At 37.3% G+C, this 25,330-nt stretch overlaps 2 protein-coding genes across 10 annotated transcripts in view; both read left to right on the plus strand.

Moving 5' to 3' along the window:
• Ppm1d (protein phosphatase, Mg2+/Mn2+ dependent 1D) overlaps positions 1-12,372 on the plus strand; it is a 45,547-nt gene extending 33,175 nt beyond the window's left edge. The window contains exons 5-6 of the mRNA XM_027950332.2: positions 4,467-4,709; positions 10,903-12,372. Coding sequence (XP_027806133.1) covers positions 4,467-4,709; positions 10,903-11,460 — 801 coding nt within the window. The 3' untranslated portion in view covers positions 11,461-12,372. The remainder of the gene's footprint in view (positions 1-4,466; positions 4,710-10,902) is intronic.
• A 5,681-nt stretch (positions 12,373-18,053) lies between these two features.
• The window catches only part of Bcas3 (BCAS3 microtubule associated cell migration factor), a 575,514-nt gene continuing 568,237 nt past the window's right edge, over positions 18,054-25,330 (plus strand). For 2 of the 9 annotated variants that reach the window (XM_071603384.1, XM_027950220.2), the window contains exons 1-3: positions 18,058-18,205; positions 19,617-19,704; positions 24,235-24,289. In XM_071603384.1, coding sequence (XP_071459485.1) covers positions 19,622-19,704; positions 24,235-24,289 — 138 coding nt within the window. In that variant the 5' untranslated portion in view covers positions 18,058-18,205; positions 19,617-19,621. Of the gene's footprint in view, positions 18,206-19,616; positions 19,705-24,234; positions 24,290-25,330 lie in introns of all 9 variants that reach the window. The other 7 variants (XR_011705010.1, XR_011705011.1, XM_071603381.1 and 4 more) reach the window with 7 other exon arrangements.

The raw sequence follows: 25,330 nt of genomic DNA on the forward strand, positions 1-25,330 counted from the left end.
ACCCCCCCAAAAAAACCAAAACAACCCAAACAACTAATAGAATATATAAATATCAATCTTTTCAGATTGTGAGTTCTTTAAGCTATGAGTTGTCTCAATTCATATTGTTGTCTTAAGACTTAATGTGTTACATTGTCAAATATCAAAGAAGATTTGATAATATGAAAATTATTTTATCTAATAGATTATAGATTTGTGGCATGGGTGGTGTTAGGGGTTGAATCCAGGGCCTTACACATGCTAGGCAGTGCTATACCACTGGGCATACTCCTCAGTTTTTGTTGGTTTGTTTTGAGATAGCATCTGGCCAAGTTGCCCAAGGTGACCTCTTTGAACTTGGGATCCTTCTACCTTAGCTTCCAGAGTAACTGGGATTAAAGGAATGTGCTTCTGTGCCTGTCGAGATTTAGAAATCTTTTTTTTTTTTTTTTTTTTAATTCAGAACTCTTTAATGATCTCAGAGATACTTGCATGACATGACAAAGACAAAAGCCAGTTTTGTAGTCTGCCAAACAGTTTCCAGAATGAGTATTGCAGGAAACATCCATATGACAATAATTACAAGTCTATAAGAATTGGGAAATAGAGAAAGACAGGAAACTCGGGGAGACTGTATTTCTGGAAGAGAGTGATATTTGAACAAGTCTTAATGATGGGGTGAATTTTCCAGGTAATAGAACAAGGGAGAAGAAAGAAGCTTACCATGCAAAGGAAATACCATGTATAAATCCAGAAATAAGAGGTGAATATGACACAGGTTTCAGGTTTCACAAGTAGCTTAGTGTGCCTTGGAAGCAAAAGGAGATGAGGCAAAAAGGTTTGGGTTGGTCTGTTATGGACTTAAATGTTTATAGTCAGGCAGTAGAGAGTTATTGGAAAGCTGATTTTAGATAGTTTGCTCATTAAACACTTGAAACTAAAATAGAAGGTAAACAATAATGGATATGAGCCTATCTGTTACTTACGAAGCACAGGAAGAATATCTAGCTTAATAATACAATCAAACAGGTACAAGTTTGGCATTGAAAGAGAATGGGTGGTAGTAATGATTAGTGAAGGATCCCTAAGAGAAGGTGAATAGTTATATAATCAGATATCCAGCTCTCTTCATATTCTTTTCTTGTTGCTAGTGTAATGAAACTTTTATTAATGGGTATATTAGACTTCCTTTTAGGGGCTAATGTTATATTCCAAATAGGAAAACTTGCAAATTTAATCTAAGGCAACAATGTTAAAAAAAAAAAAAAAGAAGAAGAAAGAAAACAGAAGAAATTCATGAGTGATAGAATTGTGATGGAATTTGGGCTTATAAGAAGGAAAAAGTGATAACATCCAACTTTCTGACCCTGGTAGAGGTATTTTTAAGGAGCAGCACATTATTTTACTTGAAGGGAAGTGTATATTTCATATGTAGATGTATTGACTTGGAGGTACCTATGGTTCATCTAGATAGATAGTATCAGTAGGCAGTTACTCATATTTGAGAGTGAAGCCTGGAAATAATTAGTGAGTTCAGAAGATCATTGACACTATATGAGATCACTTAGCAAGACTGTAAAGTTGAAAAGGACAAAATATAAGGGGATCTAAATCTGCAGAATTATAGTGAGCTGAAGCAAAAATGTAGGTATGGTAGTGAAAATAGCTTAATGTGAATTTATTTTTTCACTAATAATGTGGGAAGAGAAACAGGCATACTGAAACAGTGAGTCCTAAGCTAGTGTCTGGAAAGTGATATGTTCTAGGTAATGTAATAGATTCATGTAGTAGAGGTTAATGCTGCCTTTCCTCAATTATGAGGTGCATATTTTTTCACCTTTTAACATCTTTGAAATTAGGATAGCATGCATAAGGCCCTGGGTTCGATCCTCAGCACCACATAAAAATAAAAAATAAAAATATTGGAGCTGGGGATGTGGCTCAAGCGGTAGTGCGCTCGCCTGGCATGCATGCGGCCCGGGTTCGATCCTCAGCACCACATACAAACAAAGATCTTGTGTCCGCCAAGAACTAAAAAAATAAATATTAATAATTCTCTCTATCTCTTAAAAAAATGAAATAAAGAAATTAGGATGCTTTTGATCTCAGTGATCCAGTCAGAAAGCCATATAAAAAGAACATCAGGGGCTGCAGCTGTAACTAAGTGGTAGAGCACTTGCCTAGCATGTGTGAGGCACTGGGTTTGTTCTCAGCACTGCATGTAAGTAAATAAAGGTCCATCGACAACCAAAAAAATATTTAAAAAGTAAAAAAGAGCAGCTTCTTAAAAGAACATCAGGGTAAAGTCTCCAAATAGGAGAATGAAAATAGTAAAGAACAGAAATTAATGATCTAGAGATTCACAAAATTGGGTACGGGGAGATTGTTCTTTTAAAAAGACAAATGAGGTATGATTGATATTCTTAGAACAAGCAAAAATGCACAAGAAGTTTGAGTGGACATAATTCCACTTATAAATATCTCTAGCCAAGTGTGATGGCACATGCCTGTTAATCTCAGCTACTCTAGAGACCGAAGCAGGAGGATCACAAATTCAAGGCCAGCCTCAGCAACTTAGCAAGATCCTGTTTAAAAATACAAGTAAAAAGGACTGGGGATGTAGCTTAGTGGTAAATCACCTCTGGCTTCAATCCCCAGTACCAAAAAAGAAAAGAAAAAAAAAAGATTTAAAAAGAAAAACCCCACAATTCTAAAACAACTTTATGCAAATAAATTTGAAAAAATTATTATCTAAAAAAGGGCAAATTAACTCATGAAGGAATTTTTATTAAAGTTTTAATGTATGCATCAGTTGTAACCATGAAATCAATTTCATTGGTTTTAAAATGTATCTACCAAAACAGACACTATATAAATGGCAACAAGCACTTGTAGCATTAGATAAATTCCTGTATTATAAACAGCTTCAGAAAATATAAGACTGAGAAGACTTCTCAAGCTGTAATTTTATTAGTACCTGTATTTTATGACACTAGTAAATCTTGATTATAAACTGGACAAAGAAGGTATAAGAAAGGGGGGGAAAGGTAGTGGTAAAAAAATATGTATATGAAAAAGTCAGACTTGTCTTGGGAATGTAAGGATGGATGGCTGTGTGTGTGTGTGTGTCTTTTCCAGTGGTGGTGATCTAGCTCAGGGCCTTTCACAAGTGCTGTACCCCGAGCTACACCGCATCCCCAATATTAAAATTTTAAACAAAGTAGCTAAGCGGAGTTATTTGCCATGTGTGTGTGTTGTAGGAATGCATCCAAGATGAATAATCCCAAATGAAGATGATTTCCTTTTTTCCCAAGGAGAAGATGAAGAAAATTCAGCTCTTTATCCTATTTGAATATATAAACTTCAGAGATAGAAGACATCCAGATGAATCACTGTACTCTGCATACAGTTAATTATAAATGAATTTATATAGTGCTAGTAGTGCTCTAATAAATTTATATCATATATAATGTGCATCGTAGTATGTTATAGTGCATTAATAGTTTTGTATTTACATTATTTTTTTATCACATAAAACAATATACTAATTTTTAAAGTTTCCACATAACAATTTAAGACATTTAGCACTATTTTTGGAACACATTTTCATTTCTATTCTTTGAAACTTAGAAGAAAAAAAATTTTTTTTCTTTTGGTGCTTGGTATGAACCCAGGGCCTGGTGCATGTTAAATACATGTTGTATCATTGAGCTACATCCCCAAAACTTTTAGTAATTGTTTTGGTTTGTTTGTTGTTTGCAATGATAGGGCTTAAACCCAGGGTTATATGCAAGCTAGCTACTTGCTCTATCACTGAGTCATGTCTCCAGCTGAAAATTTAGCAAGTTTTGAATTCATACATGGTGTTCTTTTATTTCAGGGCATATTTATTTATATAACATGAGATTCTTTTCTTTTTGTTGGCATTTATTTTCTCTGTATACTGGAACTAATTTTAATACTTTTTTCCTTTTAGGAACGACACTGACCTTTTATATATCTATATTTAGAGAGAGAGCTGTTTATGTTTCCTTATCAATTTTCTTTAATAATTTGTATGTTAGGTCATCATTTTTTATTTGTAGGAGCTCTTCTAAAGAAATTAGGTCTTTGTTATTTTTTTTTTTAATTTAGAAATACTACTTCAAGGGCTGGGGATGTGGCTCAAGCGGTAGCGCGCTCGCCTGGCATGCGTGCGGCCCGGGTTCGATCCTCAGCACCACATACAAACAAAGATGTTGTGTCCGCCGAAAACTAAAAAATAAACATTAAAAAAATTCTCTTAAAAAAAAAAAATTAAAAAAAAAAAAAAAAAGAAATACTACTTCAAAATAGCTATGGGAATTATGGATAATGTTTGAAAATTTGGGAGCTTTATTTACTTAGGTCACATTGAATACCCATTTTTTAATTTGATACATATTTAGTGGCAACTAAATGTGAGTTAATGTTCTTTTCTTGTTTTTTTTTTTTTAATTTTAATACAGGGTGAGCCTGGACAATCTTGTGCCAAAATGCTTGTGAATCGGGCACTAGGCCGCTGGAGGCAGCGTATGCTTCGGGCAGATAACACCAGTGCCATAGTAATCTGCATCTCTCCAGGAGTGGACAATCAAGGACACTTCACCAATGAAGATGAGCTCTATCTGAACCTGACTGATAGCCCTTCTTATAATAGTCAGGAAACCTGTGTGATGACTCCTTCTCCATGTTCTACACCACCAGTCAAGGTATAGTTCTGTAATTTTAAGGTTCTGTTTTAATAGAATTCCTTTGGTTAGTGTTGCCTACAAATACATTTTAGATTATTGATAAAATGGAATTTTGAGCTAAATTCAAGGTGATGGATCTTTGTTATGTAGTTTGTTGTCAGAGAGCTAGCTTCACATCAGTACTAATCTGAATGTCAGCTGTGTGTATACCACTTACTAGAAAACTGTTTGGTTCCCTGAAGAATATTAGTGTTTGAAATTTATTGATCCCCTTCTGATCCTGTGAACATTTGTAAAGCTTTAGGAAGTTTTGAAGCACTCTGATCTATAATATTCATTTGAACCCAATAACTCAGAAATGGTACTGATATCAGTATTATATATCCCATTTATCGATAATATGACTGAGAGATTAAACAGTCTGGATAAGGTCATACAGAATCAAAATTGAACTGGATCTTAGAATTGCAGAACTTAGAACTGGATGTCTGTTAACATGAGTAAGAAACATATTCTTGTTTCTTAACCATGTTAATATTGAATAAGTTTAATATATGCTGAGAAACAAATTTACCTTATCTAATTCCCCTTGTCTAATTTAATGAGACCTCAAATACTTGGTTGTGTTTTCATCCTGTTTTTTCCTACCAAAATTAGTAATATTGATAATTGCTTTAATATAAAACAAGGCTAATCTGGTTTTCTGAGAATATATTTTGAGTGGCCTCACCATTAAAATGGGAAATACAGAAGAATTTTATATTGTATATTCAGGCAATTTTTTATTATTACTGTTTAACTTTTTTCTAACATGGAAATGGCAAAAATATATATAACAAAGTGGAATCTTTTCATTTAGAAATTAACAAGCTGGGTGTGTAGCTCAGTGGTAGAATGATTACCTAGCATGCTGGAAGGCCTTGGGTTCGAACCCCCAGCACTACCAAAAAAATTGACTATTTTATAGTAATATTCCTATAGAAATTCCTTGTCAAAGCTTTCTTTCCTTTGAAACTTGTTTACTTGCCTATTTCTCTCCCCCACCTTGTGGTACTAGGGATTGAACCCAGGAGTGCGCTACCATTTGAGCTATGTGTCCAGCTCTTTTTATTTTTTATCTTGAGACAGGGTCACACTACGTTGCTGAGGCTGGCCTCGAACTTGTAATCCTCCTGCCCCAGCCTCCCAAGTTGCTGGGATTACAGGTGTGCACCATATGGCTGCCTATTTGCCTTTTTCTGAATATTGTATGTATTCACTACTTTTTTATTCCCCGATTTACTTGAATAGCTGATCTTTAGTTAGAATAGAGAAGGAAACATTAGGGTTATGCATTGGTAAGGGAGCAAGAGAGTATTGTGATTGGAATAAATACTCAATGTTGACCTCAAATAAAAATTATTGTAGTCTGTTGAGTGGCATTAGGAAAACTGTACATAAAATGTTTAAAAACTATTTCTTAGGCCAGGCACATACCTATAATCCTAACTACTTGGGTGGCTGAGGGCAAGAGGACAATTTTGAGGCCAGCCTCGACAACTTAGCAAGATTTGTCTCAAAATAAAATTTAGGGGCTGGGGTTGTAGCTCAGTGGTAGAGTGCTTGCTAGCATGTGTGAGGCACTGGGTTCTATCCTCAGCACCACATTAAAAAACCACAAATAAAATAAATCTTAAATTCTTAAAAAGATAAAATTTATTTAAAAAGGGGGGGCGATTATTGTTCAGATGTAGAGTACATACCTAGCATGTGCAAGGCTCTTGGTTCAATCCTCAGTACTGATAAAAAAAAAAAAAAAAAAAATTAGACTGAGGCAAGAGGATCTTTTGAGCCTAGAAGTTTGATAAACCTGGTGGGTTTGTGAAATCCTGTCTCCAGAAAGAAAGAAACAAATCTCAATTCTGAGATATAATCACCTAATAATTAGACCAAAGTTAAAGGAAGGAGTGTTGTTGTTGGTTTTGGTAAGCACTGAGCTACAGTTCTAGCCCTTATTTTTATTTTATTTTAAATTTTGATACAGGTTATCCCTAAATTGGCAGACTGATATTCTGCCTATGATCTTCCTGCCTCAGCTTCCACTCCTTAAGTAGCTGGGATTACAGGCATGTGGCAGCAGGCCTGGGTGATAAGGAGATTTTTACATGTACTAATTTATGTACAGGGATGGTTGGTTGTTAACCTAGTACCCCTTTCCAAATATGGGGAAATATTTAGATCAATTCAGAATAATTAGAATTTGGTTGTTCTAACAAGTAGTGGAAGCAAATCTGCCTTATTTATTTATTTTATTTGGTTATCTTAATTGACTTAAAGGGAAGTATTCACTACATCTCTAATTTATTTCATTGTTGCAGTGTCCTATGTCTAATAGGATAAATAAATGTGATGACAATTGGGTTAAGATTTATTCACATTTCACTGAGTGTATCACAAGTTCAAGGACAGCAACTTAGCAAGATTCTGTCTCCAAATAAAAATAAATAAATCAAAAGAACTGGGAGGATAGAGCTCAGTGGTATAGCACCCCTGGCTTCAATCCAGTACTCCACCACCAAATGTACATGCACCAAAAAAAAAAAAAAAAAAAAAGGTTCATATTTAGACTATGCATGTCAGGTTACTCTACAGACATGTCAATTTTAGTTGGGTTCTGGTGTGTGTTATTTGTTTTGGAGTAGATACAGTGAAAATACCTTGGTTTAAGGGATTGAAATGGCTCACATTTCTTTATTCTTTCTGTAGGGAAGAACTAAATATAGTTGTTTTTATAAAAGAGCTATAGGAAGGAAGGATGAGGGAAAAGAGACAGTTTCAGAAAAAATAAAATTTACCTTCAGTTGTGCCTTAGGCATAATTTGTAATTAGTTGTTTAATACTGGCTTATAACATAGATGGGAGGAGATACCTGAGTCAGTGAAGCTTTTAAGGTAGTTTTTAGAGAGTAATCTTCCAATATATAATAAGTACTTTATGAATATAACAAGAAAGATTAACAACACAAATTAATCCGGGATGAGTCTAAGAAACCTAAGCAGTTGCTTGTGCTAACAGATGTGATGTATTCACAGAGTGCCAATAAAAGGAGAAGGAGAAGGAAAAGTTCAAGGAGGAAGTGGGACAAGAAAACCTAGTCCACTTGTAGTGTCAGAATAATAATCTGTGAATTTAAAAAAGACACAGCAGGAATAATTACTATAAATTCTATGAACTATGAAATTGTTCCTTTTTTAAAAAATAAAGGAATTCAGTCTGTGTCTAACCTTGTTATCCATGCTGCAGCAATATGTGGTATTCCTATAAATAGCTTGATTAGTCCTTGTTTTTGTTCCTAAATAGTGACAAGTGATTATTTAGCAGTAGGAAGACTTCTGCTACAGAACTTATTCACTGCTGGTCTTGTTGTATACTTGTTTCTATATTAGAGCTGCATGATTCTTTGTCAGTGATTTTTTTAAAAAATATCTTTTTAGTTATACGTGGTCACAATATCTTTATTTTGTTTATTTATTTTTATGTGGTGCTGAGGATTGAACCCAGGGTCTCACACATGCGAGGCAAGTGCACTACTGCTGAGCCATAACCTGAGCCCCTGTCAGTGATTTTTTTATGATTTATTTTTCTGTGATCAGTCAGAATATGCTTGTTACCAGTTTAAATAATTGAATCAATTAAGGGATGAATGCACACAAAAATCTCATTGATATTATTGAAAACCATGTGTCAGTATTAAAGAACAGATAGTTTTCTTTTTTTTCAGTACTAGATTCTTGAATTAAGATTGATACCCATTACTTGAGAGGGCAAAGCAGGGAGAGCACATGTTTGAGACCTGCTTGGACCACATAGAGAGACCTGCCTCTTAAAAAACAACAAAAAGATTGCTGCTTTCCATTCACTGTTAAAGCAGGCAAGAATAACCAGACTTATTTAATAAGCCACACAATGTATAATAAATTAATGAATCAGTGACTTCAGAAAGAAAGCATATTCTGTTTATTCGTTTATTGGTACTGGGGATTGAACTAGGGGCACTTAACCACTGAGCCACATCCCCAGTCTTTTTTATTTTGAGAGACAGGGTCTTGCTAAATTGCCCGGTCTATTTTTGAAGTTGGTATCCTCCTGCCTGAGCCTCCCAAGTTGATAGAATTAGAAGCATGTACCACCACTAGGCCCAACAAGAGTGTGTGTGTGTCCATGCACGTGTGTGTTTGTGTGTGTGTGTGTGTGTGTGTGTGTTTTGCGTACTGGAGATTGAACTCAGGGGCACTTGACGACTGAGTCACATCCCCAGCCCTATTTTGTATTTTATTTAGAGACAGGGTCTCACTGAATTGCTTAGCATCCTCACGGTTCTGAGTCTGGCTTTGATCCTCCTGTCTCAGCCTCCCGAGCCGCTGGGATTATAGATGTGCAATAAAAAAAGAGGAGTAATGTATTTGGGGCAGTACTAGATTCTACCCTCTCCCCACTAATGTTCACTTCTATGGTTACATTGAGATATTTAAATCTACAAGATTCTGTATGCTTTGGCTTCCCATTTGTTTCAATTCTAGATACATTAAAGGAAACTTTCTTACTATAAGTATGTATTTATACAGAACTTTTTAGAAAGGTGTTTATTGACATGGGATTTTATATCAGAGTAAGATATCATTAAATCATTTACTACTCTACATATATTAATCATATGTTAATATTTTATGAATGTAGTTGAGGATTCACTTGGGAAATTTTTACACATTTTGGAGAGAGTTATATTTGCATTTTGATTCTTTTTTTATTTGTTCTTTTTAGTTATACATGACAGTAGAACATATTTTGACCACATCAGAGATACAAGATTATCACTTCCCGTTTTTGTGGTTGAACATGATGTATTCATTTATGAACATAGGAAAGTTATGTCTGATTCATTCTACTTTCTTTCCCTGCATTTTGATTCTTGCCTTGAAAAACTACTAAGACAATGGTTTTATAAAATATTATTACTTTGGAAGAATTGTTTGAATTAGTTGGGCATTGGGGGTGCACGCCTGTAAGCACTGGTGCTTGGGAGGCTGAGGCAGAAAGATTACAAGTTTGAGGCCAGCTTGGGCAATTTAGGAAGATCCTGTCTCAAAATAAAAAATAGAAGGACTGGTGATGTAGGCTAGTGGTACAGTGCTCCTGGGTTCAATCCCCAGTATTAAAAAAAAAAAGAAAAAAAAAGTTTTCAAAATGTTTAGGTAGGCATTTGTTTGGGTTATCATAAAATTAGGATGCTGTTAATAGCTTCTTGAAGCAATTTTTTTTTTAGAGAGAGAGAGAGAGAGAATTTTTTAATATTCATTTTTTAGTTTTCGGCGGACACAATATCTTTATTTGTATGTGGTGCTGAGGATCGAACTCAGCACCGCGCATGCCAGGCAAGCACACTACCGCTTGAGCCACATCCCCAGCACATTGAAGCAAGTTTTTTAAACATTTATTTTTTAGTTGTAGTTGGACACGATACTATTCATATATATGGTGCTGAGGATTGAACCCAGGGCCTAGGTGGGCGCTCTATCGCTGAGCCACAACCCAGCCCTTAAAGCAATTTTTTGATGGTCCCTATGGAAAAATACAAGGCTTTGTGTAAAACAATTAGATTTATGGGGCTGGGGATGTAGCTCAGTGGTAGAGAGCTTGTCTAACATGGAGGAGGCCCTGGGTTTTATCCCAGTGCTGCACAACACGCATTTTAGAGTTGTTTCTTTAGTGTTTAGTTGTTGCTACATATAAAATTAAAATGTACATAGATTATGATACTTTTATCTTCATGTTTGGATACAGAGTGAAGGTGCTATAAATGTGTGCCTATAGTTATTTTTAGGGTCTGTTTTGAAATCTTATTCCTTAAAGTATCTTATTTTTAGTTACTCACTAGTAGACAGGAAATACTAATGATGAGATGAATTTTAACCCACTCCAATAGATTACTTATTTCATCTGTTACCCCATAGACAGGATTTGAGTGTCATCGTTACCTTTATATTGCTTTCCACTCACCTAGGTTACCCTCATAGAGCCTTGTAACACAGTTTAGTGACGATATAATAAATAAGTGATTGAATGCATATCGTATTTTTGCCTTCTTAATCACTTTGTAAGGAGTCTAATATGTGTTGTGGATTTATTGAGTTCTAGGATAAATTATTTCTTGTTTTACCTTCTTGTTTTTCAGTCTCTGGAAGAGGATCAATGGCCAAGGCTGAACTCCAAGGACCATATACCTGCCCTTGTTCGTAGTAATGCCTTCTCAGAGAATTTTTTAGAGGTCCCAGCTGAGATAGCTCGAGGGAGTGTCCAGGCTGTAGTTATACCCTCAAAAGATCCAGAGCCACTTGAAGAAAATTGCACTAAAGCCCTGACTTTAAGGATACACGATTCTTTGAATAATACCCTGTCAGTTGGCCTTGTGCCTACAAATTCAACAAATGCCATCTTGGACCAAAAAAACTTAAAGATGTCAACTCCTGGTCAAATGAAAGCTCAAGAAGTTGAAAGAACCCCTCCAGCGAACTTTAAAAGGACATTAGAAGAATCCAACTCTGGCCCCCTTATGAAGAAGCATAGACGAAATGGCTTAAGCCGAAGTAGTGGTGCTCAATCTGGAAGCCTCCCCACAACCTCACAGCGGAAGAACTCTGTCAAACTCACCATGCGACGTAGACTTAGGGGCCACAGAAAAATTGGAAATCCTTTACTACATCAGCACAGGAAAACTGTTTGTGTTTGCTGAAAAGTATCTGGGAATTGAGGTTTTTCCAAATTTATGATATAAGAGGGCTTTTTAGATTTGGCACCGAAGTTGAACTTTTTTAAGGGGACAAAATAAAAAGAGTATACAGTTTGACTTTTTGGAATTTAACAGTTTTATCCTGGCCTTGTATTTGCTTGTATTATAAATGTGAATTTTGTAGATGTTAGGGTATAAGTTGCTGTACACTGTGTGTAAATTTGTATCCTTCACACAAACTCAGTCTCTTATTCTGATACACAGTAATTGTGACAACAGGGCTAAATGTTTTAAAAAAATCAAAAGAATCTATTAGATTTTAGAAATACATTTAAACTTTTTAAAATGCTTATTAAAAATTTGTACAAGCCACTTGTGATGAAAACAACACAACTTTTTAAAGTAAATTATTAAGCAGACTGGAAGAGTGATGTATTTTCATAGTGACCTGTGTTCCACTTAATGTTTCCTAGAGACTACTCGTGTCTTTTAAAAAGTATTTTTTATTTCTAATTTCATAATTCAGAACTAAATTTTTCATAGAAGTGTTGAGCCATGCTAAAAGTAGCTGGATGTTAGTTTCCTTGTCCTAATTAAAACACTATGCAGTATCTTTTACTTCATTAGCATTTTTCTAAAACATTAACCATCAGATATACTCACTGAATCTTGGTGTGCGTTTGCCTAAAACAGTGCCCTTCTCAGTCTTCCCAGACCAGTGGCATTATTAGTTCTTTAAATAGTTATCCCCTTTCTAGTGTTTGCTTAAATATGTGAAGTTTTTCTTGCTATTTCAATAACAGATGGTGCTGCTAATTTCCAACATTTCTTAAATTATTTTGTATCGTACAGTTTTCATTGATTATATGAGTATGTTTGTTCATCTAATAAATCAGTGAGCTGTTCTTCACGTAACTGGATTTTTGTTGGTGGTTTGTTTTAATGGTATATATTAATAGTCTATTGTGCTATGATAATGCTTTAGAGTAATGACTTAAATATGTGTAATATTCATTTTTAAACTGAATTTTAAATTTTAATATAGAATGCATAGAAACAAAATATCCAAAAAGAATATGATTAAATTATGATTTATGAATATTTGGTGGAATATGTATCAATTAACCATGAATAAAACAGGGTCTGGAGATGTAATACAGTGGTAGAGTGTTTGCCTAGCACATTTAAGGCCCTGGGTTCCAATATCTATACCACGAGAAAAACAAACAAACTCAACCCCCCCTCCCCCCACTATTTATACTTTAGTAGTATAGCAGGGAAAAGGGACAATACTAAAGCACCAAGTGTGATGAATTGTGTTCTATGAGAAAAAAGTTAAATTTTATTAGGAATAAGAAATCTCATTGACAGATAAATGAGTTAATTCATGGGTTGGGGTTGTAGCTCATTGGTACAACATCTCCTTAGCATGACTGAGGCCCTGGGTTCAATATCCTGCACCAAATTAAAAAAAATAAAAAGAATTTATACATGCAACAATGTGTGTCACATATACTAGAAAATATATACTTGGAAGCATATCAATTTTTTATGAAAGTATTAATTGAGAACCAGTGATGGAGGTAAAATGTTATTTGTGGCTGCTTTGTTGGTTTGAATTGTTTTGTGGGTGGGGATTAAACCTAGCACTTGCAAGTTAAATATGTGCTTTATTCCAGCTACACACCCAATCCTGTGTGGCTGGTTTTTTAGAAGGATTTCTTTTCCCCCTTGGGGTACTGGGAATCAAATCCAGGGCCTCATACATTCCAGAAGTGCTCTATCACTGAACTACATCCCCACCTTATGGATTTTTGAATGTTGAAGAATTTGTTTTTCATATCTTTCCAAGATAGAGACATAGCAACTAATAGACAATTTTGGAGTTAATTCATTGTGAAGGACTTCCATCTTTTATATCTATGATATTTTATCTGTACCAAGTTGAAATTCATCAAATATATGTGTATATTAAAATCTGTTTAGCTACTTCTCACTTTTATCTCCTAGTGGTTGTAAATAAAATATTCCTATACATGAAGTTAAAATTTCCACTTGATTACAGTAATGGGTTATGTAATCTTTATTTTTCCAGTGCTGGGGATGAAACTTGGAGACTCTCAAAAGCTAAGCAAAGTGCCCTGCCACTGAGCAATATCCCCAACCCCTAACAGAGGTTTCACAAGCTGTGTACTAGGTATGTTTTCATAACAGCATTAATGAACATTGAATTTTTCATCATAAAGATACTTGAAAAATTCATGTGATGGAAGAAAGCATTTCAGTATATTTTACCCCTAAATATATTGTGCCAGTAACAAAAGTTAAGAACTTAATTTTCTTCCTTCCTTCCTTCCTTCCTTCCTTCCTCTTCTTTCCTCTTCCTTTGCCAGGGATTGAACGCAGAGCCTTGTGCATGTGGGCAAGTACTCTACCAACTAAGCTATGTCCCTAGCCCCAAGATTTTAATCTATGAAGCAAAATATTTTGCCAGAAGTAGTTGTTACATTAGGAATTATACATTCTTTTATACTCAATATCAATATTTGATCACTTAAAGTGGAATGTAGAAACTTTACCATTGTATTGCCCTCTCTATTATTGTCTAACATATGACATCTATGAACATAGAAAATCCAATCAGATACTGTTACAGTTTTTGCTATCAGTAATGAAACATTTTTTCTTGTTTCCTTCTTTCTCTACTGGGGATTGAACCCAAGGATGCTCTACAATTGAGCTACATCCTTGTCCATTTTTTATATTTATTTTGAGATAGGGTCTTGGTAAATTGACCAGGCTGGCCTTGAACTTGTGATCCTCCTGCCTCAGCCTCCCAAATTGCTGGGATTACAGGCGTGCACCACTGAGCCTGGCTATCTTTTTCTTATATGATATTTTCTCCCCCCCCCCCCCAGATGGTGTCTTGATATGTTTCCTCAAGCTGGTAAGTGATCCTTTTGCCTCAGCCTTTCAAGTAGCTGGGACTAGAGGTGCAGATTCAATCCTGTCTTTAAATTTATTGAAAATTAAATGTACACATATATGTGTGTGTGTGTGTGTGCTCCTAGGGATTGAACCCAGGGCCTTTGTGCATGCGAGGCAAGCACTCTACCAACTGAACTATATCCCCAGCCCTGAAAATTAAAATATTGTCCAGTGTGGTAGTGCACACCTGTAATACTAGGGGCTCGGAAGGCTGAGGCAGGAGGATGCCTTCATAATTTAGTGAGGCCCTAAGCAACTCAGCGAGATTCTGTCTCTAAATAAAATATTTTAAAAAGGGCTGGTGATGTGGGTCAGTGTTTTAGCACTGCTGGGTTTAATCTCTCTCTGGTAAAAAAAATTATTTATATTCACCATAGTTGTGTAAGAAAATAGATTACTTTGGCATTGTTAAAATCAAGTGTCAGCGAGGAGTGACAGTGCACACCTGTAATCCTACTTATTCCAGAAATTGAGGAGGGCAAATTCAAGGAGAGCCTAGGTAACTTGGTGAGACCCCCATCTCAAAATTTAAAAAGGCTGGGGATGTAGTCAGTGGTAGAGCACTTATCTAGCATGGGTGAACCCTTAGGCTGAATTCCTGAACTTCAAGAAAAAAATAATATGACACTTCCTAGCTGAAATTCTTCCAATAGGTTCCCATCCTATAAAAAAAATGGAAATTCCTTATAATTCTTTGTAAGACCATATTGCATTTGGCCATTCTTTATCTTCCCTAACTAGTCTGCAGTAAGATTAACTTAGTTCACTTTATTTGAGCCATATTGATTTTCTTGTTTTTTTTTTTTTTTTCTTTTCCTTAAAACTCTTCTTAGGGGCTGGGTAATTTGATCCTTTTGTCTGGACTGCTCTCTCAGAATGTCTTCCTCATTTAGTTGAGGTTTTTATTTAAATGTTCTCTCCAGGCTGGGAGTAGACTAGAGAATGTACTTAGCAAGCTCCAGGCTGTGGGTTCAACCCCCAACACAACACAAGACAAAACAACACACACAAAACAGATATCCCTGACTGTACTATCTTTTTTTGTTTGTTTGTTTTGTGCTGGGGATTGAACCCAGGGGTGTTTTACCACTGATCAACATTACCAGCCCTATTAATTTTTTTTTTTTTTGAGGCAGGATCTCACTAAATTGCTGAAGCTGACCTCTAATGTGAGATCCTCCTTCTTCAAGTCCTGGGCAGCTGGGATTATAGGTATGACTGGGTCCTGACTATATTATCTAAAATAAGCCATTTGCTGATGTATTTATCTGGATTGTTTTTCTTCATGGCATTTTACACTACTTTACCTTCTCAGTTTGTGTTTATTTCTGTCTTCCCATCAGAGTGTGAATTCTTTGGCTAAGGACAAGTGCAATGATTTGTCCATTTGTTCACTGGGCTATATATATCCCCACTCAGAACACACCTAACACTTGATAGGTACTCAGGTATTAGTTGAATTCATGAATGAATGAACTTGTGCACAGGTATATCCTTTATGATTTTGTTTGCTTGATTTTATCATAGCTATGAAGAGAAATAGAGTTATGAGGTTTAACAATGCATACAAAACTGTAGGGCACAGTGCGCATGCCTGTAATCATAGCAACTTGGGAGGCTGAGGCAGGAGGATCTCAAGTTTGAGGCCAGCCTCAGCAATTTAGTGAGACCCTGTCTCAAAATAAAATTTACAAGGGGCTGGGAAGGTAACTCAGGCTCTGAGTTCCATCCCCAGTACTACAAACAAAACCAACAAGCAGATCAAAAATCAACTCTAAACTGAAAAATGTATCCAAATGTTGATTATCCCATTTGTGATTATTAGTTATTGGTATCTAGGTTTTGTTTTTAATACTGCTCTGGGTTCTGGACAGCATATGAACAATAGTTTTTACATTCAAAGAAATCTTAATTTTTAAATTCTTGTGGATTCATGGCTGTTAGGGGTTAAGGGGGATTCAGCAATGTAAAAGGCTTGACCTACTATTGTCTAGGAAGTATTTAATGTTGTAGATGGGGGAAAAGGATATTTACAGAAAAGAAGCACCCAAAACACATTACAGAGACAATAAAGAAGCCAGTGCTGGCTCAGCATGGTGGCACAGGCCTGTAATCCTAGTGGCTAAGGAGGCTGAGGCAGGAGGATCCCATGTTCAAAGCAAGCCTCAGCAACTTAGGCTGCAAGCAACCCAGTGAGATCCTCTCAATAAAAAATAAAAAAGGACTGGGGATGTAGCTCAGTGGTTAAGTGCCCTTGGGTTCAATCCCTGGTTAAAAAAAAAGTACAACAGTAAAAACAGAAGGAATTCAGAATACTGGGAAGATTCTTTCTGTAGTGTGTTTAAGGTAGGAAGGTTTTTTTTTTTTTTTGGTCCTGGGGATTGAATCTAAGGGCTCTTAATCACTGAACTACATCCCAAGCCTTTTTTAATTTTTGAGGACAGGGTATCAATAAGTTGCTTAGAGCCTCGCTAATTTGCTGATACTGACTTTGAACTTGCCTTCCTTCTGCCTCAGCCTCTCAAGGTGCTTTGATTACAGGAGGTGCACCACTGCGCTGGGCTCTTGTTTCTTTCATCCTTTCTTTTTTGGTACAGGGGGTTGAATCCAGGGGCGCTTAACCACTGAGCTACATCTCCGCCCTTTTTTAAAAATTTGAGACAGGATCTTTCCAAGTTGCTGAGCTGCTTTGAGTTTACAGTCGTCTTGCCTCATCCTCCCACCTCGAACCGCTTGGATCACAGGCGTGTGCCACCGCGCCCGGAGATTTCGTATTTGGGAGGTAGTAGTTTTTCTACTAAACCTTTTCCTCCTGCATTGTGCTAAGATCTTTCTAATGTTTACTGTTGTATCAGCCAATTAGTTACAAAACCGTGCCTATTAATAAGCAATATCTTCATGGAGCTGTTGCAGCATTAAATTTGGTAATAAAGTATTGCATATGAAGTAAAATCAAAGACTGCGGAGTGATCAATAAATCAATTTTTCTTCTTTTAAAAAGTATGAAAAAAAATGACAATGGTTAGATCCCGATAAGGAAGATGTAAACTGTGGTAAACACTCAGTCCTGGTTCTATAAGGGAGCTCAAATCTAACAAGACCACGGCCATGCCCCTTCCTCAGAACAACACCGCCTAGGTTCCAGGGCTGATCTGCGGGGCGAGTCAGCCTAGGATCCCGGAAGGTAAACACATCGCAAAGGGCGGGGCAGAAGTCGGTTTCGGGACGTATGAATGGCCAGTTAAGAGTGATTGGCAGCTGCCACGTCCACGTGCTTTGAGTTTCGAACCAGCTGTCGCGAGAATTCGATGTAAACAGACCCCTCTCCCTGTCCTCTGGTTCCCAGTCTGAGACGCTTGGGCGAGGTCAGCAGGTGTCTGGGGTATGTTGTTTTTTCCTAAAAACCCACGATGGTACTGTCTGCCACTAAAATAGACACGTTCGTAATCCTTGCCTACCTGACTGCGCTCGCAACCGAACCTGATACATCGACTTCACCCGAACTTACATACTGTTGTGTTTTCCCTCCAGCCCCAGCGGATTGGATATGTTCAGGAGGCGGGTCCGCCTCTTTTCTACTTGCTGGTTGGCGAAGCTGACCTCCAAGGGCGGTGCCCGTCCAGGGCCAGTTTGCTTCTGGGATTGGCTAGCAGGGTGGTTCCGCTGAGGCGTGGTAGGAAGTGGAAGCCGTCAATCACGAGGGGAGACTCCAAACAGTGAGCCTGGAGCTGGGGAACAGCGTTTACCGGCGGAGCGGCCGGTGAGAGGGCTGGCGGGTCTTTGGCTTTGGGGAGGCTTGGAGCGGACGAGGGGCAGGCAGCGTGAGGGGGGCAGTGTTTGGCTGGCAGGAATTCGACGGGGGAGAGGTGTCGAGACTAGAGGGGGAGGGGAGAAGGGCAAGGGGCCAGAGGGCGGCCGGGGGCAGCGGTGGCTCTGCGTTGGAGGTTGAGTGGATAGCGCTGTGTGAGTGTCTTTTGGGAGAGTGGGGCCTGAGGGGCTGGCGAGAGTGGTCCTCAGATGACAGGGCCTTTAAAGAACAGAGAGAGGTTGGATGACTGGTTCGGAAAAGAAAGGGTGGAATGGAAATGAGAGGGATAAGGGAGCTGGAGTTGAAAGGTACCCCCTGAGGAAGGAAGGGGTAGCTGGACCAGTTGGCAAAAGGTGTAGGAGATGGGACTTATCAGTTTGGGAGTTTTCAAACAAGGTGATAGAATGCTTCCTACTTAGAAGTGATGCTTTTAGGTTCTTTTTGCATTAGTTTCGTGCTCTGGGCTTTAATATTGCTGTCAGTCCTCTTTTAACCTTAAACAAGTAGACTCCATGCTCTTAAAATCTCCTTAGTGATTCAGAGACTTATTAGACATTCAAGGATGAGGATTTAGTGATGCAATGGGGAAGGATAAGGGGCATCTCACACCATGCATGTTTATATACATATGTATTCAGCCTGGAGATTAGGTTACAATAGACAGAGGTTGAAAATATGATTTAAATGAGGCCCTGCTGTCTTACTGAGATTCCCAGCAGGTTTAATAAGAAAGTAGAGGGGTATCATATCATTGTTCCTTTGGGTCTTGAAATATTATTCCATGTGCATATTCACTATCTCAACCTAAAATTTGAGTAAATTCTTTTATTTTGACTCACCAAGGTAGAATATTTATCTAATTGCTCCTGTGCTACAATTCCCATCCCATCTCATTCTCTTATCTTTCTAGTGTATGTTAACAAGAGAACAAAGGGTCCAGCAAGAGCATTTACTGTTTTTGGTTCTGAGACATTGTCTATATAAAAAAAAACCAAACCTCATAATTTGGAATTTAAAAAATATTTTCTTTTTCTGGTTTAATAGAAATTTCAGGAGGATTTTGTACTTTGTTGGTCCCCTTATCCTCCAACCTTTCCATTACTGAGGATTAAATACAGGAGTGCTACTGAGCCACATCCTGAGCCCTTTTAATTTTAATTTTGAGATAAAGCAATGCTAAGTTGCTGAGGCTGGCTACTTCTCTGCCTCAGCCTCCCAAGTAGCTGGGATTATTTGTTTGTGCCACCATGCCAATCTTTTTAGGCATTTTTTCAGAAGGATTCTCTGGTAAGTAATCATAAGACTTTCTTCCTCTAATGACGATGATTAAGCTTTTTTTTTTTTTTTTTTGTTCTGGAACCAGGTTTTATGACTGAAGCTATGGCTACAGATTCTCCTAGAAGACCCAGTCGTTGTACTGGTGGAGTTGTGGTTCGCCCTCAGGCTGTCACGTAAGCATACTTCAGATAAGCCCAACAACTGAAGAAAACTTTACTCACAATAATAACTAACATTCAAATTTTTGTTTTCATTTTTGTTTTGTTTTGGTACTGCATATTGAACCCAGGGGTGATTTACCACTGAGTTACATCCTCAGCCCCCTTTTTAGAAAAAAATATTTTTTAGTTATCAATGGATCTTTTTTATTTTATTTATTCATATGTGGTGCTGAGGATTGAACCCAGGGCCTCGCACATGCCAGGCAAGCGCTCTACCACTGAGCCACAACTCCAGCCCCATCCTCAGCCCTTTTTATCTTTTATTTTGAATAGGGTCTTGCTAAGTTACTGAGAGCCTTGCTTATTTACTGAGGCTGTCCTCAAACTTGTGATCCTTCTGCCTCAGCCATCTTAGTTGCTGGGATTACAGGTGGGCACCCCTGTATCCAACATCAGATTTTCTTTTTAACTAGTGCTTACTTTTGTAAAAATCTTTAAAATTTTGGCTTTACAGGAACATTTGGAGAGCTATAGAGTACCTAAAGAATACTGTGCTAAACTTGGCGTGGTGGTGCATGCCTGTAATCCCAGCGGCTTGGGAGACTGAGACAGGAGAATTGCTAGTATAAGGTCAGCCTCAGCAACAGTGAGGCACTAAGTAACTCAGTGAGACCCCTGTCTCTAAATAAAATACAAAATAGGGCTGGGGATGCTGTCTGGTCAAGTACCCCTGAATTCACTCCCAGGTGCCAAAAAAAAGAATACTGTGTTAAATCCTGAAGAGTCATGGTTTTTCAAACTCTAGGTTTAACAAACTAGTGGATCATAAAATCAACTTGGTGGGTCAGGATCTGTGTTTTAATAATTAAATAGCATCTGGAGGCATAGCTCAGTGGTAGAGCACTTGCCTAGCATATGTGAGGCCCTGGGTTAGATCTCTAACATCACAAATAGAAAACATATAAAGGGAGTTAGAATTATTTCATGCTGTGCACAAATATATTCCTATGTATGTATATGCTTACTAGATTGTAATATAAAATGTATCTCTTACTCTAGGTCTCAGAATGTTTCAAAGTGTCAAGAGCAAATTTATAGATATTGGATAATCTTTGACAAAGAGTATCTATATTTTCTAGGAGTTTATAATACAGTGTGGTTTAAAGATGTACATACTTGATATTAGTGTAACCTGCAAAAAAGAAAGGATTCCAGCAAAACAGCATAAGAATTTAGAAAGTATTTTAGGAGTGTGATCAGACAAGGTTTCTTTAAGAAGGTAACAGTAAGAATGTATCTTTTAAGGGTGAAAAAATTTAGGCTTTTGGAATCAAAGATACATTTAGGGCAAAGGGAATAGGGTGAAAAGATTTGGGAAAGATAGGCTGTTTTATAAATGAAATGTAGTCCTGATGCAGGAAAAATGACCTATTTAAAATAGGTTGAGGTAGACAATTAAGACCCTTCAGGGCCTGGTAGAGATGAGGCTCGTTTTATGCCTTATAAAATGCTGTTAGAGGGAAATTGTAGTAGTCTTGGATTATTTCCCTTGGGTAGTAGTTTAGCATTTTACACTAAGATTGCTTTCTCAGATTGACCAAGGATATGTATAATATGATCTTTTACCATGATACTTCCTCTACACTTCCGAGAGATATATTTCTTTTCTAACTATGAATCATAGCAACAAGTTATACATGTTATTAGCTATGAGTTGGGTACTGTTGAGGAAATCAAAATAGGGAAAAATTGAATTCTCCTTGGTAACAGTCAAAGAGGGGCGCCACCATATTAACTTTTTTCTTTCCTTTTTTTTTTTGATGCTTGGGGATTGAACCCAGGGAATTGTGCATGCTAGGCAAGCACTCTACCACTTATACTCCCAGCCCTCAAGAAGGGGAACCAGGATCAAGCCCAGATTGTTTTGTTCTTATTTACTATGAATAGGGATCTGTGTCCTTATTTAGTATTCTGTGTTGTCTCACAATATGGTGTTCAAAGCATGTTGCATATTGCTTTTAGTTATGCAGTACACACTTTTAGTGGGGTTGGTTTTTCAATCTTTCATTCATTCATTTTTTTAATATAAGCATAGACTTAAATACTGGCTAATAGGTTTTGGTGATAAGATGATGGTGGCCAGGAATGGTGGTACATACCTATAACCTCTGCTACTGGGAAACTGAGGCAGGAGGATTGAAAATTTGAGGCCAACCTGGGTAGCTTAGTAAAACCCTATCTCAACAACAACAACAAAAGGGTTGGGGATATAGCTCAGTGGTAGAGTACTTACCTGGTATGCGGCAGGCCCCGGGTTCAATTGCCAGGACTTGTCAGTTTTAGGGGAAGCCGACACAGTGGCTCACTCCTGTAATCCCAGAAGCTCAGGAGGCTAAAGCAGGAGGATCTTAAGTTCAAAGCCAATGTCAGCAACTCACTGAGACCCTGACTCAAAATAAAAAACTAAAAAGGGCTGGAGATATGGTTCAGTGGTTAAGCACCCCTGAAATCAACCCCTGGTACCAAAAAAAAAAAAAAAAAAAAAAAGTAAATATGAGAGATGAATTCCTTCCTTCTTGTAATGGAGCTTACATTCTGGTGGGGGAAAATAATAAATAAGTAAGAAAGTACATAAATTATAGGTGTCATCCCCGCACAGTATGCCATGATAGAGAGTAACAAGGGAGTATGTGTAGGGCCATCACTGAAGATCTTTTTGAGGAAGCAGCATTTAAACTGGAGAGTTGAATGAAAGAAAAGTATGTGGGAAGATATCAGGCAGAAAGAAAGATGATGTAGAGGTCTTGATTCAAGGAATAGTGTAGTTCTGGGCATGGTGTGGCATGCTTGTAATTCCAGAGACTCAGGAGGCTGAGACAGGAGGATCTCAAGTTCAAGGCCAGCTCCAGCAACTTAATGAGGCCCTCAGTAAATAAGTGAGACCACATTTCAAAATAAAAAAAGGGCTGGGGATATGGCTCAGTTGAAAAGTGCCTCGGGGTTCAATCCTCAGTACAAAAATAAAACAAAAGAAAAAAAAAACAATAGTATACTGTATTCTAGAAATTGCAGTGGCATATAGGTTAAGCAGTGTATGTAAGCAGAATGGCAAAAAAGTGAGGTTGGAGAGGTAGGCCAAATCTTTTTTTTTTTTTGGGTGCTGGGGATCAAACGTGCTGTGCCATGGTGCTACTGTAGTCCACAGCCTAATCGTTTTTTTTTTTTTTTTTGTTTGTTTGTTTTGTTTGTTTGTTTGTTTTTAGGCCTAATCAATTTTTGTAAGTCTCCAAGGCATGTTTTAAAAATATAGGATTGGGAATGTAACTCATTGATTAGGTACTTGTTTAGCATGCATTTGGCCCTGGGTTCAATCCCTGACTCTGGGGAAAAAAAAACACAACCAAACAACAAGAAGCAATCACAGTCTAAGGTATATTTTTTTCCTAGGTTTTAGAATGTCTTGTATTATTTTGAATGTACTTTTTCATATCTTTCCTGAAATTAATTTAGTATTTTGAAGAAATTATTTTTTGCACATGTTTATACCTGTATACTTCCCATTTAAAATATCTTTGGGTGGGAGGTGGGGATATAGCTCAGTGATAGGATACTTGCCTAACATGTGTTTTGTTCTGGACTCTATTCCCAACAGCATAAAAAAAAATCTCATTTAGTGTCCTGAACAATGTTATTTTCCCTCACTTTTATGCTTTTTGATATTTTCCCAGGCTTCATGTATGCAAAAGTTCTGTAAAGACTTTTTAATAACTTGTTCTAATGTCTGCACATAGAGCAAAATGTAGACTCATTTTGCTACATACAGGTAAGGGACTAGGTTCATAACAAATTTAAAGAGGAGGTCACTAAATACTGAGTCATCAGCAACAGTTTTTCTTGCTCTAAGTAGGGCATTGTTATGCTCTGACTCAAGAGGAAGGTCTGTCTTAGCTAGGAATTCTGTCATCATTCCTTCAAACATGAATTAGAAGTTATCTCTATCAAATTAGAAGAGCATTATTATTATTATTATTATTTTGGTACTGGTGATTGAACCCCGGGGTCTTTCACTTGTTAGGCAAGTGCTGTAACACTGAGCTATAGCCTCATCAACTTTAAAAAAAAAATATTTATCTTCTTTTTGGCACTGAAAATTTAATCCAGGGGTATTCTACTGCTGATCTATATCCCCACATCCCCAACCCTTTTTTTTTTTTTTTTGAGAAAGGGTCTCATTAAGTTGCTTAGGGCCTTGCCAAGTTGCTGAGGCTGGGTTTGAACTTGTGATCCTCCTGCCTCAGCTTCCTGAGCTGCTGGGATTACAGGCATGTGCCATTAGTTCTTCTTTTAAAATTTAAGACTTACAGTCAAGAGCATATACAAAGATTCATGAAACTAGCAAGTGGATAAACAGAATTATCAAGTGATAATTTTTCCCCCTTGTTTTAATATTGGGAGTGACTTCATTTGGGCTCACATATAGAGCTTTTCCATGGTCTGTCTAAATCTATCATGTCAAATCTTATCCATTTTGCTCTTTTCCAGAGAGCAGTCCTACATGGAAAGTGTTGTAACTTTTCTTCAGGATGTTGTGCCACAGGTAAGTGTCTTTGCAGAGAAAGTAGTTTTACTTTTGTGTGATAGCAGAAATAGTGATTTTATCTTTTACTAGGAAGCTCTGAAATATTGTTTTGTGACTATTTTTTTTTGTACCAGAGATTTAACCCAGAAGCACTTTACCACTGAGCTGTATCCCCAGTCCATTGTTTTATTTATTTATTTATTTTATTTTTGGGATGGGGTCTTGCTAAAATGCTTAGGACCTCACTAAGTTGCTGAGGCTGGTCTTGAATTTTCAATACTGGTGTGTGCCACTGTGCCTAGTATACACTTGTTTTTAGTAGTGTAGATACCTTAGTTTTTGTCATGATGGTGGCGTAAGTGTTATTCCTTAAGACTTCCCCTCCTAAGAGGAATCAAAGTGATATGTTAGTTGAGAGTTAGAACTTGAGAATCTCTAGTTGAGTTCTATTTCCAAAATTGTTACCTTGTCTGAATTAAGAGGTCTTGGGCTGGTTGATGTAGCTAAGTGCTAGAGCACTTGATTATCATGTGTGAGGTTCAGGATTCAATCCATAGCAATTAAATAAAAAAAAGTTACTGGGCACACACCTGTAATCCCAGTGACTCAGGAGGTTGAGGCAGGAGAATCGGTAATTCAAAGCCAGCCTCAGCAGTTCACCAAACCTTCTCTCTAAATAAAAAAAAAAAAAAAGGGTTGAGTATGTGGCTCAGTGGTTAAGTGCCCTGAGTTAAAAAAGTACCTGCCTAAAGTGAGAAAAGAATATACCCTCTGACTTGATTAACTAGCTTTAAACTAAATATTACACCTTAGCACAAATCTTTGTTTTTATGATAAACAATATTTTTGTGCCATGTACGTGGATATTATTGTACTATTTATTTATTTTTTTATTGGTGTTACTGGGGATTGAACCCAGAGGTGCTCTTACACTGAGCTACATCCCCAGTCCTTTTTATTTTTTGAGACAGAGTCTTGCCAGGTTGCCCAGGTTGGCCTAGAACTTGTGATCTTCCTGCCTCAGCTTCCTGAGTTGTTGGGATTACAGGTATGCACCAC

This window comes from Marmota flaviventris, chromosome 17 (assembly GCF_047511675.1).
Source record: "Marmota flaviventris isolate mMarFla1 chromosome 17, mMarFla1.hap1, whole genome shotgun sequence".
NCBI lineage: Eukaryota > Metazoa > Chordata > Mammalia > Rodentia > Sciuridae > Marmota > Marmota flaviventris.